The 13,724-nt window shown below is 44.3% G+C and overlaps 1 protein-coding gene across 1 annotated transcript in view; it reads left to right on the top strand.

Annotated features, from left to right (window-relative positions):
• AVL9 (AVL9 cell migration associated) overlaps positions 1-9,745 on the top strand; it is a 139,280-nt gene extending 129,535 nt beyond the window's left edge. Inside the window, exon 16 of the mRNA XM_081971281.1 lies at positions 6,595-9,745. Within this exon, the coding sequence (XP_081827407.1) occupies positions 6,595-6,689 (95 nt within the window). The 3' untranslated portion in view covers positions 6,690-9,745. The remainder of the gene's footprint in view (positions 1-6,594) is intronic.
• Positions 9,746-13,724: the final 3,979 nt, after the last annotated feature.

Here is a 13,724-nt window from a genome sequence, read left to right as displayed (position 1 = left end):
CCTTTCCTGTTTCTTTCTCTGTCCTTTCCCTCCCCCTTCTCTTCCTTTCCTTTTTCTTTCTCTGTTCTTTGCCTTCCTTTCCCTTCCTTCCCCTCCTTCTCTCCCTTTCCTGTTTCTTTCTCTGTCCTTTCCCTTCCTTTCCCTCCCCTCATTCTCCTTTCCTGTTTCTTTCTCTGTCCTTTCCCTTCCTTTCCCTCCCCATTCTCTCCCTTTCCTGTTTCTTTCTCTGTCCTTTCTCTTCCTTTCCCTTCCCTCATTCACTTCCTTTCCTGTTTCTTTCTCTGTCCTTTCCCTTCCTCCCCCCCATTCTCCCCCTTTCCTGTTTCTTTCTCTGTCCTTTCCCTTCCTTTCCCCCCCTTCTCTCCCTTTCCTGTTTCTTTCTCTGTCCTTTCCCTTCCTTTCCCTCCCCTCATTCACTTCCTTTCCTGTTTCTTTCTCTGTGCCTTCCTTTCCCTCCCCTCATTCTTTTCCTTTCCTGTTTCTCTGTCTTTTCCCTTCCTTTCCCTCCCCTCATTCTTTTCCTTTCCTGTTTCTTTCTCTGTCCTTTGCCTTCCTTCCCTCCCCCCTTCTCTTCCTTTCCTGTTTCTTTCTCTGTCCTTTGCCTTCCTTCCCTCCCCCCTTCTCTTCCTTTCCTGTTTCTTTCTCTGTCCTTTCCCTCCCCTCATTCTCTCCCTTTCCTGTTGCTCTCTCTTTCCCCTGCCTTCCTTTCCCTTCCTTCCCTCCCTCTTCTCTTCCTTTTCTGTTTCATTCTCTGTCCTCTGCCTTCGTTCCCCCCCCCCATTCTATCATTTGTTTGGAGTCTCATTTGTAGCAACGTTTACCAGTGTAGAGGGGGGGGGAGCCGCCAGGCGCGCGTCCTAGAGCTACCGGAGATTGACAGCTCTGCTGCGTTCTTTCGCCCATTGAAGCCCCTTGTTAAAAAAACCTCGCTAGTTGAACTCATGGGTTTTTTTTTTTTACATGGAGCTTCCCTGGACGAAACGGCAAGGAACGCAGCGGAGCTGTCAATCTCTGGTAGCACTAAGATACGTGTCTCACCCCCCCCCCCCCACTGCTACCCCCTCACTAAAGGGAGGTTGGGGAAGAGAAGCAGCCAGGCAGCCGTTATCATTGGGGCTTGGTGGGAGTTGTTCTTTTTGCTCGGGAGAGAATGGGGTGAGGGAGGGATCAGGTGGGGGAGGGGGTGATCGCATTGCTGGCCTCTTTTTGCGGCGGGCTCTTTTTTCATGGGACGGAATGGGGCGCGAAGCACTTTGCTTCGCCTCCCGCTCCTTTTGCGCTGGGCTCTTTGCAAGGGAGGGAACTGGGCGCGAAGCACTTTGCTTTGTTTGCTGCTCTTTTTGTAGCAGGCTCTTTTTGCATGGGAGGGAATGGGGTGCAAAGCGCGTTGGGCTCTTTTTGCATGGGAGGGAACGGGTTTTTTGAAGCGCATTGCTGCCGCGGGAGGGAACAGGGTGCGAAGCACGTTGGGCTCTTTTTGCATGGGGACAGAACAGGGGTTTTTTGAAGCGTATTGCTAGCCTACCGCTCTTTTTGCCCGGCAAACTGTACCCGTAGGTACAGCAAGGGCTGTGGGGTGCGTGGGGTATGTCCCCCCACTCTTCCCACTCCGGTTTCGCATGCTCACCTTGGTTGCTTGCATGTAAAGCAACCAGTGGTAATGGTGTGGTCCGGTTGCACATGCGCTTAAATAGTTGGGGGGGCTTATTTTGGGGGAGGGGCTTATTTTGGCGCGTGCTCTGAAAAACTCGATTGGGTTTATTAGCAGGGCTTGTCTTATTTTCGGGGAAACACGGTAACATGACCCCGGGACACTGCCACCATCATAAATGTGAGTCTGTTGTCAAGCATCCAATGTAAATCATGTGACTGTGGGGATGCTGCAATGGTCATAGGTACCCCTATACGGAATTCAAATAAAATGTACAAATTATAGAGCATACACAATACCTGAGAAGTATTTTGAATGTGGCTAAAAGGATCTCAGTTGCTGCAGTTAGAGTTACATTGGGAATGTATTTTCTAAAATAAGTGCACACAATTATTAAAACAATATCAATGCTAGCAGCTGGGGTGGCACAATGGTTAGAATGCTGTATTGCAGGCTAATTCTTCCATAGCCTGGAATTCGATCCTGACCGGCTAGAGGTTGATTCAGCTTTCCATCTTTCCTAGGTTAGTAAAACGAGGACGCAGATTGTTGGGGGCAATATCCTGACATTTGTAAACTGCTTAGAGCAGGGGTGTCAAACTCAATTTCATTGAGGCCTCATCAGGGCTGTGGTTGACTTGGGGGAGAGGTGACTGGGTGGGTGTGGCTGACTGGGTGTGCATGGCCAGCTTGATAGCACTCATGGGGTGGGGCCAACTGGGTGGGCGTGGCCAGCTTGATGCCATTCCCCAAACTGCTGGCATGTTTCCTCTTCACATTGGGTAGACCGAGCCAAAGCCACGCTGGCCTGATGTTTCCTCTTCGCATTGAGTAGATAGGGCCAAAGCCACATGGGCCAGCCCCTTACATTTTCCAGGAGAGCCCTATAGGCTGGATCCTACCACATGACAGGCCAGATCCAGCCCATGGGCCTTGTGTTTGACACCCCTGGCTTAGAGAGTACTGTATAGCACTAGGAAATGATATGTACCGTATTTTTCGGAGTATACCTTTTTCCCTCAAAAGAGGCTGAAAATCTGGGTGCATCTTATACACTGAATACAGCATTTTTTTGCCTCCTGACCCGCCCCTTCACCAAAATGGCCATGCATAGCTTATAGGAAGCTTTTAGAGAGCTCCTGGGTGCTGGGGAGGGCAGAAATGAGCAAAACACGGCCCGTTTTTTGCTCAATTTTATCCCCCCAGCCCCCAGGAATACTCTATAAGCTTCCTAAGGGCTATTCGGGCCCATTTTTGTGAAAAATGGGTCACTTTTTGCTCGTTTTTGTCCCTCCAGGAGCACTGTGCAAGCTCCCTAAAGGCTATTCATGCAAAAAACGGACCGTTTCTGGGAGGTTTGCAGAGTGCAAAACCTTTTTTTTACATTTTCCTCTTCAAAACCTTGCTGCGTCTTATACTCCGATGCATCTTATACTCCAAAAATACGGTAAGTTTAGGTGCATTGCTGTGGAAACTGACAGACTTTCAAAATTATGCCTGATCGTACAGATTGAATTTCAGCTAGAGAACTTTTTTTTTTTTAAATTTATTGGTTTTTTAAAAAATAAACAAGGAAAGGGGTGGTGGAATAGGTTACAAATTTTGGCAGTTACAGTATGCAGGAAGTGCCCCCCCCCCCGTTCTCATACTTTTCATTTATTAATACATTAGATTATTACTAGTTAGTGGTATTTTGTCAGCATATAAACTTTTATCTTCAAATAATTTCAATCATTTTACATCAAACAGATTTTCTTGTTCATTTTTGTGATCTGAGTTTTCTCGATGTTGCCCCTTCTCCCCCCTCCAGCAGAGCTCCGGCACCTCCCATGTCCTGTATGTCCTGTGCAGTGTCATCAGATTTATCTAAGAGGACTTTATTTTTTTCCATGAAGGCCTGAGCCTCTGTGGTTGTGTTGATTCTAATTCTCGTGTCCTCCCAGAATATTAGTATTCCTTCTGGCATCAGCCATCGAAACCACACCTCTTTCTGGTATAATTTCTTCGCTAATAGCGAATAATTTTTTCTTTTATCTCTCACTTTCTTAGGGATCTGTTTCAGAATAGCTATTTCTCTATCTTGGTATTTTAATACTTGCCCCCTTTGTGCACTCAGAATCTCATCTCTTGTGGTCTTTCTGGGAAATTTAATATGTACCTCCCTTGGAACATTGTGTGTTCTGGCATATGCTGAGTTTACTCTATAAACCAGGTCCATGTCCCACCCCATCTGTTGTTTGTCTTTTTTAATGTATTCAGCCAATAAGTTTGTCATAATGTCCCTTAGATCTTCATCATCAGCCTCAACCACATTTTGAAATCTAAGGAAAAAGGACATTCTTTCAAATTTCGTTTTTATCTGGTGGTTCTCAAGCTCTGGGTTCCCTTTCTGCACTCCCCTCACCTCCCCCTTCATCTCAGCCGTCCCCTCCTCCAAAAGATCCAGTCTCTGTGAGTTTTTAATCGCCCAGTCTTGGTTCTCTCTAAGCTGCTCATTCATCTCCTTTAGTTGTTTTTTTAAATCCTCCTGCCCCTTTAAGAGTTGTTGGAACATCTGCTGAAAGTCCACCTCAGAAGGCTTGGGCTGGAACAAAGAAGTTAAAGTCTGTTGTCCACTGGGGCTGGACGCTGAAGATGTTGGGGCGGAGACAGCAAATCCCGGCTTCCCCGGGGGTGGTCTTTTGGGTGGCGTTGTAATAAGCAAAGAGATAACAATGTCAGTACAGAGAGGAAACAATTAGGGAGGGAAACCGCCAAGAGAGGTTACAAGGCAGGGAGTCCAAGCAGATAGGAACCTTTTCTGGATTCAGCTCCTGGCAATAAAGCAATAAAGTCCTTTGTTCCAAGCAGAGTAAAATGTAGCAAGAGATTTATCTGAGTATCATGGAGACAAAGACAAGATGCCTTAAGCTTCTATGGGTGGAGTCAAGTTTCAGTGTCTATGAAGACGACGGAAGTGTGCCATCTTGCCCTGCCAGCTCTGGGATCAGAAGGCAAAGACCAAAAGTTTTCAAAGTAGCTAGAGAACTCTTGAATTGTTACCTAGCTTGGATAATGAAACATCTGCAAGAAAACAACCATCAAGGACCTCTCAACTGTTGAACTACATAAGTCTCAAACTATAGCAGACGTTGTGGTCCACCTATCTCTGGAAAACAAGAAGACTGCTGCCCAAATAATCTTGAATATATTGTAGAAGCTCAGAGAGATATAGTTACCTTCAGCTCATTGAAGACCCTCAGTTTCTATAAAGTCATAACAATTGCGGCAGTGGTGGGTTCTGAACCCATTGCAACTGGTATGGTTGCAACGGGGTCCGGCATCCTCCACATGAATGCGCGCAACACACACATGCGTCCTACCCTCCAGTGACACCTCCGCGAGCCTCCGCAACGCTCGTTACTTGGCGGAGCATCACGCAGGTGTATGCGCTGTGCATGTGCGCAGAAGTGCCAAAGAGTTTAAAGACAGGTAAGAATGACGGGCAGGCGGGTGGGCCCTCAAAGAGCACCGTACCAGAACGGTAACCGGTGCTCTCAGCAGGCACCGATACGCCTGTACCGGGGCGTACCGCCTGCAACCCACTACTGAGCTGCAGTGGCCTAAAGGTGGAGCTCTTGCCTCACAATCAGGAGATTGTGAGTTTGATCCTAGGTAGAGGCAGATGTAGGATCTCCTGCATGGGCAGGGAGTTGGACTAGATGACCTGCAAGGTCCCTTCCAACTCTGTTACTATCTTCCAACCTGCAAAATATGTAAATATAGAAATGCCCAAGCATCTTAGAGGGATATTTTTCCAGCAAGATTTCAGCAGCCAATGGGTTATGACTAGAACCTCTCCTTTGTTTCATAATTCCTTTGTCATACAGTACTTGGTAAAAATCCTTTAATATTTAATATTAATATCTCTGTCTTTATTATCCAATAAAATAATAATCCAAATCAATATTTTGGATAATAGATTTTAAAAATGGCTTATTGGTATCCATATATTAAAACAACTTATTTCATGTGTGGTAGGAACCCAAACACTATATATAATATGGTCCCTTATTCAACTACAACAGTAGAATTGAGAACTGCATATAAGATGTGATTGTGGTAAATTGTAAAGATGATGCAAAAATATGATTTATATTTCCTTTTAATTTTGCCTTTTATTTATTCATTCATTCCCGGCCTAAATTGGTACAGCTACTCAACTTAAATATGTAATGCTGAACATGCACACACAGTACATACAAAAACAATAAAACAAAATAAACACACAACAATCATTTAAAAGTACTGAAACAATAAATATGATTATTTAAAAAATTCCTGTAACCTGTGTGGAAGAGTGAACTTAGTTTCCTAACAATACTGCCATCTGGTAGGCTCCACGTCCATAACACTGGCTCTCCAGATCAAATGGCAAAGCCATGTTTTCAACCCTTTTGAAGGCCATCAAAATTAGGGGCAGTATGATCTCCAGGGGATTAATGTTATAGAGCAGGGGTCCCCAAATCCCTGGGCCACATCCAGGCCTTGAGCTATTTGGAACCGGGCTGCAGAAGTAATGGGCTTCCCTGCTGTTCATGCAAATGCAAATACAAAGTTGGAAAAGACTGAAAACTCTTTTATAGAAAAAGTTGTCTTCCTGGCTCCCAATAAATGTTCCTTTATGGACTAGACTGTGACATATCTTTCCTATCAGACTTGATGGGATAGGTTGATATGATTGGGGAGCAGCAGTCTTTCAAATAACCCAGCTCCATGCCATGCTTGCTTTTATTTCTTTACCTGTGGTCTTATTGTTCTATATTTTGTATTCTGATATGGCCTAATGGTTACCGTAATGAATAAAATATTGCTCAAGCAAAAGAGCTTCTGACATAATTCTTAATCTATTCTATTTAACTTTTTTATCCCCCCCACCCCTCTTATTTTGTTTCATAATGCAGGTCAGTCAGTTGGAGGAGCTCTCACCAGTGCGAAATCAGCAGTGTCTTCATGGCTTTCTACTTTCACCCAGTCCTCTCAAAGCCTTGGGGAATAATTATTCTGGGCTAAATTTTTGCATTTCTTTTAAGAAACCAAAAGGCTTCACTATAAAAGCATAGGCACTTGAATTCAACTGCATGAAGATGAGCTGCATCACAGTATATAATTTGGCAACTGCTTTTATACTTTTTTGCTTTATATTTGAACCTTGTTCCAGATTTATTTTTGTATTTTGGAGGATGTTAGTTTAACTGTATTTTAAGTTAAATTGTTTAGCATTGTTTTTAAGAGTTGAATTATATTTCAGTATGAAACATGATAGTGTATATGGAGGTAATATTTCAACATTTAATACATAAAAATATATTCACATTTGTACTTATATTTTCCCTTCTACAAATCCAACGTGCAGAATTGTTTGTTTCAATAGAATATATTTCAACAAATGTGTTACAAATGGAAGTAATTGTAAATGGGGTAATGTGAAATTAATGAGATTTAAATTAGCAGGCTTTAAATAGTCTTTAGAAAGGCTAAGATAGCATTTTCAAATTTTACACCATCTCACTATTTAGGTAAAAACTATTGCAGGATTAGTTAACTTTTCACACCAAATAGTTTTAGTACTGTTTTTTTTTTTGTTGTTAATGAGAATGTAGTGCAATTTCATGTTATATTTAAGTGCCTCAATCTAAATACTAGCAAATTATCTACCTCTCCTCAATTAGGCTCTTTTTTTCCATAACTGCTATAACATTTTTGAGTCAGCATGTGTTAACTAGTAATTTTTGCCCCATCTATATAAACATACATTATGTTTAACCTCATTTAATCATTTTGAAAGAAATAAGTAATCTCATTGATGCTATGACAACATAACATGGCCCAGTTTAAAACAATGACTTAACAAGATATTTATTTTGGACCATTTTCATTTTGAAATAATCCCATGGCCACAATTGCTGATTTTCCTTTTCAGAGTTGATGTACTGGTAGGAAGAATGCATAAGATTGTTAACACAAATTATGACAACTATACCTACATTATTGATTAGGTTTTTAAAATTAGTAGTACATTATTTCTTTCTTGGCTGAATTTGGTTTTGTTTACTATAATCAGAGATTCTTGTATTCTGAATTTAAGGGGAAAATATGATTGTATCAATTTTTGGACAGCATAAGTATCCATGTGCTATCTTTATAAAGATTAAATAGAATATTTTATAGGTACATTGCTGCATTGTGTGTTAAATGTTTAGAAAGGATAGCTAGTTCCATTGGAAAGAAGCTAATTGCTGTTTCCTAACATTTTGATAACTGAAATGTAACAAATATTGTGATTTGTCATACAACAGTGTTCTTTTAATAGTGCATTATGATTCAGTTCTGCACGTATAACTTACAGGGTTAGTTAACAGGGTTTACAAAGAAGCATTTTACCAAAAGAACTTGCTGTAAAGTTATCAACTCTGAATTGGATTTACAGATAGCTGGACATACTGTACTATTGACTAGAGTTTGAGCACAATGAAAGTACTTGTTCTAATAAATAATTAATTTTCTAATAAACAGAAAAGTGGAATAGAAATCAAATACACTGTAAAGTAGTTGTTTTTGAATGTTAAATTCTACCATGACATAGCTTTTGTTTTTATTTCCTTGTTGGGAGCTGTTATACACACTTTTTACATTCCGTAGAAGTAACCTCTGAACAAGTTGGGATAGGAACACCAGATTGCATTACTTTGTGGAAAGGTTTAAGGTAGTCCAAGATCTTTCCAACGTATCTTTTTTATGATGGCACTGATATTTCAAACCATGTTGCTTCAGTGATATATAAAAAATGCAATTCAAATTTAATATGAACAATGTATCTTTGTATTGCAGCCAATAACAACTTCTGTTCTGCAATTTGAGCTTTGGATACAATTCTTTAGTAGGAAGTTAAAATTCAAAACTATGTTTTACTTTAAAAAAAAACACCTGGATTTTATTTTAGTGTTTTTCTCACAGGGTCAACTTATCTATCTAGTATTTCTGTGGCATTGCCATTCATTGATAAGGACTACAGAGGTGGGTTGCTCCTGGTTCAGCCGAACTGGTAGTGGAATTCAGGCCTGCCACACCCCCGAACAAGTTCCCTTGCTGCTGCTGGGCCACAACCATTTTGATTTTTAGTGACTACGCATGCACAATTCACTGTAAATTGTCACAGAACCCAGGCCTGCCACACCCCCGAACAAGTTCCCTTGCTGCTGCTGGGCCACAACCATTTTGATTTTTAGTGACTACGCATGCACAATTCACTGTAAATTGTTCTGCATATGCGCGAAGAACAAATTACATTGAACAGCGCACACCCACACAATGTGCATCTGGCACATGCACAGGTTGCAAACCAGTAGTAAAACCAGCAGCAACCATCCCTGACCACAAAAATAAAGTTTATTATTTCAAGTCCATTTTTAATTCCTTATTTTGATGTTTTTACTATTATGCAGATAGATCTTACAACCAAAGTCTAATTTAGCTTTCATTGTCTTATGAAATCGTTTATACTACCACATAATCTTATTTTGTTGTGACATGGACTCTGTGTCAAACATATAATACTTACCTGTGAGTAAAATTAGACACTCATGCTTTATTCTAGATAGGAAAAATGTGAAAATAAAAGTTGCATGTAAAAGGAGTAACTCTGCAATCTGTATGCCATGAAATCTTCTGTTTCTGAATACATTATATGCATCCAATCTTTCTGTGTAAGCAATTGATCAAGAACAGATAATAGTATTTAATGGATATTTTGAACATCATGTTTTGTTTTGTTTTTTTAAAGAATTTTATTGGTTTTTTAAAATTTTGGGGGGAAAGGGTAGGTGGATATACAAAAAAAAAAAAATTGGTAGCTCCATCGTGCTAGAAGTAGGAATCTCTCCAATTCTCACAAATTTTTACAGAAAAAAAACCAAAAAATAAAAGATAAGCAGAAACAGCATCTTATTATACATTATATCAACCATGTGTTCAATCATCTCTTTTGCCACTTTCTAATATATCAACAATTAGAATGATATTCCAGATATATTTATTTTTGTGACCTGATTCTTTCCATTATTTTTCCCTCCCCCCTGTCCCCAGGCGCAGCCCCTCCCTCCTTCATGTCTTGTGTGTTGTCGCCTTTTTCACTACTTCTTATAGTTCCGTCCTCTAGGAGCACACTATGTTTTTTAATGAAGGCCTCTGCCTCCACAACTGTGTTAATTCTACTTCTGTTTCCCTCCCAGAAGATCAGCATTTCTTCTAGCAATAACCATCTAAACCAAATTCCCTTATTATATAATTTCTTAGATAAGGAGGAGTACTTCCTCCTCTTATCTCTTATTATTTTCGGAATTTGCTTAAGAATGGCAATTTCTTTATCTTTATATTTTAGTGCCCCCCCCCCTCTGAGCCCCTAGAATCTCATCCCTCGTGGTCTTCCTAAGAAATTTAACATGTACTTCCCTTGGAACATTATGTGTTCTGGCATATGCTGAATTAATCCTATAAACCAGATCCATATCCCACCACAACTGTTCTTTATCTCTTTTAATATATTCTGCTAAAATTGTACTCATAATATCCTTAAGATCTTCATCTTCTGTCTCCGGTAGGTTCTGGAATCTGAGAAAGAAGGACATTCTTTCAAGTTCTATCTTTGCCATAAAATTTTCCAATTCTATATTCCCCTTCTGGACTGCCTTAGCCTCCTCCCCCAGCCCAGCCACGCCCTCCTCCAGCACACCAATTCTCTGTTTATTTTCTGTTATTTCTGCTGCACACTTTTAAGCTCATCTCTAAAATCTGCTACCTCCTTTTTCAACTCATTTTGTCCCTGCATAATAGCTTGAAACATTTGAGTAACAGATAAATCTTTTGAACTCTCTCCAGTCTTTTCTTGTGAAAATGATGAATTTTTTTTAATTTTTTAATTTAATTTAATTTAATTAGCACTTCTAGACCGCCCCCTCTCCCAAAAGGGACTCGGGGCGGTGTACAGTCCACATCAAAAACATCACACATAATAACAATTAAAAATTATCAAATGGATAAATACATAAACAAGAGGAGGATAAAATAGACAGAACTGTAATTGCTAAATAAATAATTTAAAATATACAAAGTTTAAAACCCCAGTGTCTTATAAAATTAAGTCCCCTAAAAAACCAGTAGGAAATATATATCCCAGGAGGTAGACGTTAAGAATTATGCCAGACCAGCCAGTCGGAACAGGTGAGTCTTCAGTTTCTGCCAGAAGGAGCGGAAGTCAGTGGTGGTTCTAATGTCGGGGGGGAGGTCATTCCAGAGGGTTGGGCCCATCACAGAGAAGGCCCTACTCCTTGGTGTCGCCCGTTGGCATTGCCTAGTGGACGGCACCAGGAGAAGCCCCTCCCTGTGAGAGCGAATTGGCCGCAGGGATGTATGTGGGAGGATGCGATCCCGCAGGTAACTAGGCCCTATGCCATGGAGCACTTTAAAGATGGTGGTCAAAACCTTGAAACGCACCCGAAAGACCACAGGTAGCCAGTGCAGCTCGCGCAGGAGCAGTGTTACGTGGGAGTACCTAGTACTCCCCATGACTGCCCGCGCGGCTGCGTTGTGGACTAGCTGCAGTCTTCGTGCGCGTCCCAAGGGAAGCCCCATGTAGAGAGCATTACAGTAGTCCAGGCAAGACGTCACCAGTGCATGAGTGACCGTGCGTAGGGCATCCCGGTCCAGAAGGGGGCGCAATTGGCGCACCAGGCGAACCTGGTGGAACGCCCCCCTAGCCACGGCTGCCACATGGTCGTCCATTGACAGCCGGGCATCAAGGAGGACGCCCAAATTGCGCGCCCATTCCACAGGGGGCAGTTGTTCGCCCCCTATGGCCAGCGTTGGAGTCAGCTGACTGAACCGAGGTGCCGATAGCCACAGCCATTCAGTCTTGGAGGGGTTGAGTTTGAGTCTGTTGTCCCCCATCCAGACCCCGACGGCTTCCAAACACCGGGACATCACTTCGACAGCCTCGCTGGGGTGATTTGGGGTTGAAATGTACAGCTGAGTATCATCAGCGTACAGATGGTATTCAACCCCAAAACCACGGATGATCTCTCCCAGCGGCTTCACATATGTGTTGAACAGGAGGGGCGAGAGGACCGACCCCTGTGGCACCCCACAAGTGAGTGACCTCAGGGTCGACCTCTGCCCCCCCGTCAACACACATTGCGACCGGTCGGAGAGGTAGGAGCCGAACCACCGTAAAACGGTGCCTCCGACTCCCATCCCCTCCAGCCGGCGCAATAGGATACCATGGTCGATGGTATCAAAAGCCGCTGAGGTCTAATAGGACCAGGATAGAGGAACAACCTCTATCTCTGGCCCTCCAGAGATCATCAACCAGCGCGACCAAGGCTGTCTCTGTGCTGTGCCCGGGTCGGAAGCCGGACTGGCGTGGGTCTAGATATTCGGATTCGTCAAGGTGTCGTGGAAATTGCTGTGCCACCACATTCTCAACAACCTTCGCTAAAAAGGGAAGGTTGGAGACTGGACGATAATTAGCCAGCTCCATTGGGTCCAGTGAAGGCCTCTTGAGCAAGGGCCTCACCACCGCCTCTTTCAAGGCAGTTGGTAGGAAGCCCTCACCCAATGAGGCGTTCACCAGGCCCAGAAGCCAGCCTCGTGTCACCTCCCAGGATGCCAGTACCAGCCAGGAGGGACACGGGTCCATTGAACATGTGGTGGGTCGCAGCCGTCCACGCAACCTGTCCAAATCCTCGGGGGCAACAGAGTCAAACTCCTCCCAGAATGGTCTCACAAGACTCACTGTTGACGGCTCGTCCGGCCCACTGGAGGGGGCCCATCCGCTCCGGATCTGAGCAACTTTGTCCTGCAGATATTCCCCAAACTCCTCTGCTCTACCCTGCAAGGGTGCCCCCCGCGTCCCCTGTGACAGGAGAGAGCGGGTCACCCTAAACAGGGCAGCAGGGCGGTTATCCGCGGACGCAATAAGAGCGGCACAATGTCTACGTTTGGCCGCTCTCAATGCCACAAGGTAGGTCCGTAAATAGGCTCTTACCTGTGTTCGATCAGACTCGGAGCGTGAGGATCTCCACCTGCTCTCTAGATGTCTCCTATGGCGCTTCATCACCTTTAGCTCCTCGGTATACCAAGGAGCTCGGGTGGATCGCTGCCGCAGGAGAGGTCGCAAAGGCGCAACCCGGTCCAAGGCCCCAGCCACCGCTGTATTCCAGGCGGCCACTAGGTCCTCCGACCGAGCGCGGGTCAGGGCTACAGGTAGTGGCCCAAGTTCCGTCTGGAACCTATCCGGTTCCATCAGGTGCTTGGGGCGGTACCAGCTTGGAGAGGCTGGCTCCGCCTCCTCGCGGTGGGGGGTAGCGGAAGGGAAGTCGAGCCGGAGACATGAGTGATCTGACCATGACAGGGGAGTAATGACTAAGTCCCCTATTCCCAGATCACTCGCCCACTGTTCAGATACAAAAATAAGGTCCAGTGTGTGACCGCCCTCGTGTGTGGGGCCCTGAATTAATTGGGTCAGGCCCATGGCTGTCATGGAAGCCATGAACTCCCGAGCCACCTCAGATGCTGCTCCCGTCGACGGCAGGTTGAAGTCCCCCATGACCAAAAGCCTGGGGATCTCAACCGCCGTCTCTGAGATCAGCTCGAGGAGCTCGGGCAGGGCCGCTGATGTATAGCGAGGAGCCAAGTATACAATCAGCAGGCCCAACTGCCTCCCTGGGCCCCATTTCACACCTAGGGATTCACAACCGGGTATCTGAGGAACAGTGAACTCTCTCGGTTCCAGACCATCCCGTATAACTACCGCCACCCCACCACCCTTACCCAGGGCCCGAGGCTGATGGAATGCACGGAAACCCGGTGGGCACATTTCCACGAGGGGTAAACCACCCTCGTGGCCCAACCAGGTCTCCGTTATCCCTGCAAGGTCCAGCTCCCCCTCCGAGATCAACTCGCTAATGAGGGGGGCCTTGTTGGTTACGGACCTTGCATTGCAAAGCATCAGCCGCAGGCCCTGGCTCTGTAGTTCCTG

Source organism: Natrix helvetica (assembly GCF_964273705.1).
Source record: "Natrix helvetica genome assembly, chromosome: Z".
Taxonomy (NCBI): Eukaryota; Metazoa; Chordata; class Lepidosauria; order Squamata; family Natricidae; genus Natrix; species Natrix helvetica.
This window is presented reverse-complemented; position numbering and strand designations above follow the sequence as displayed.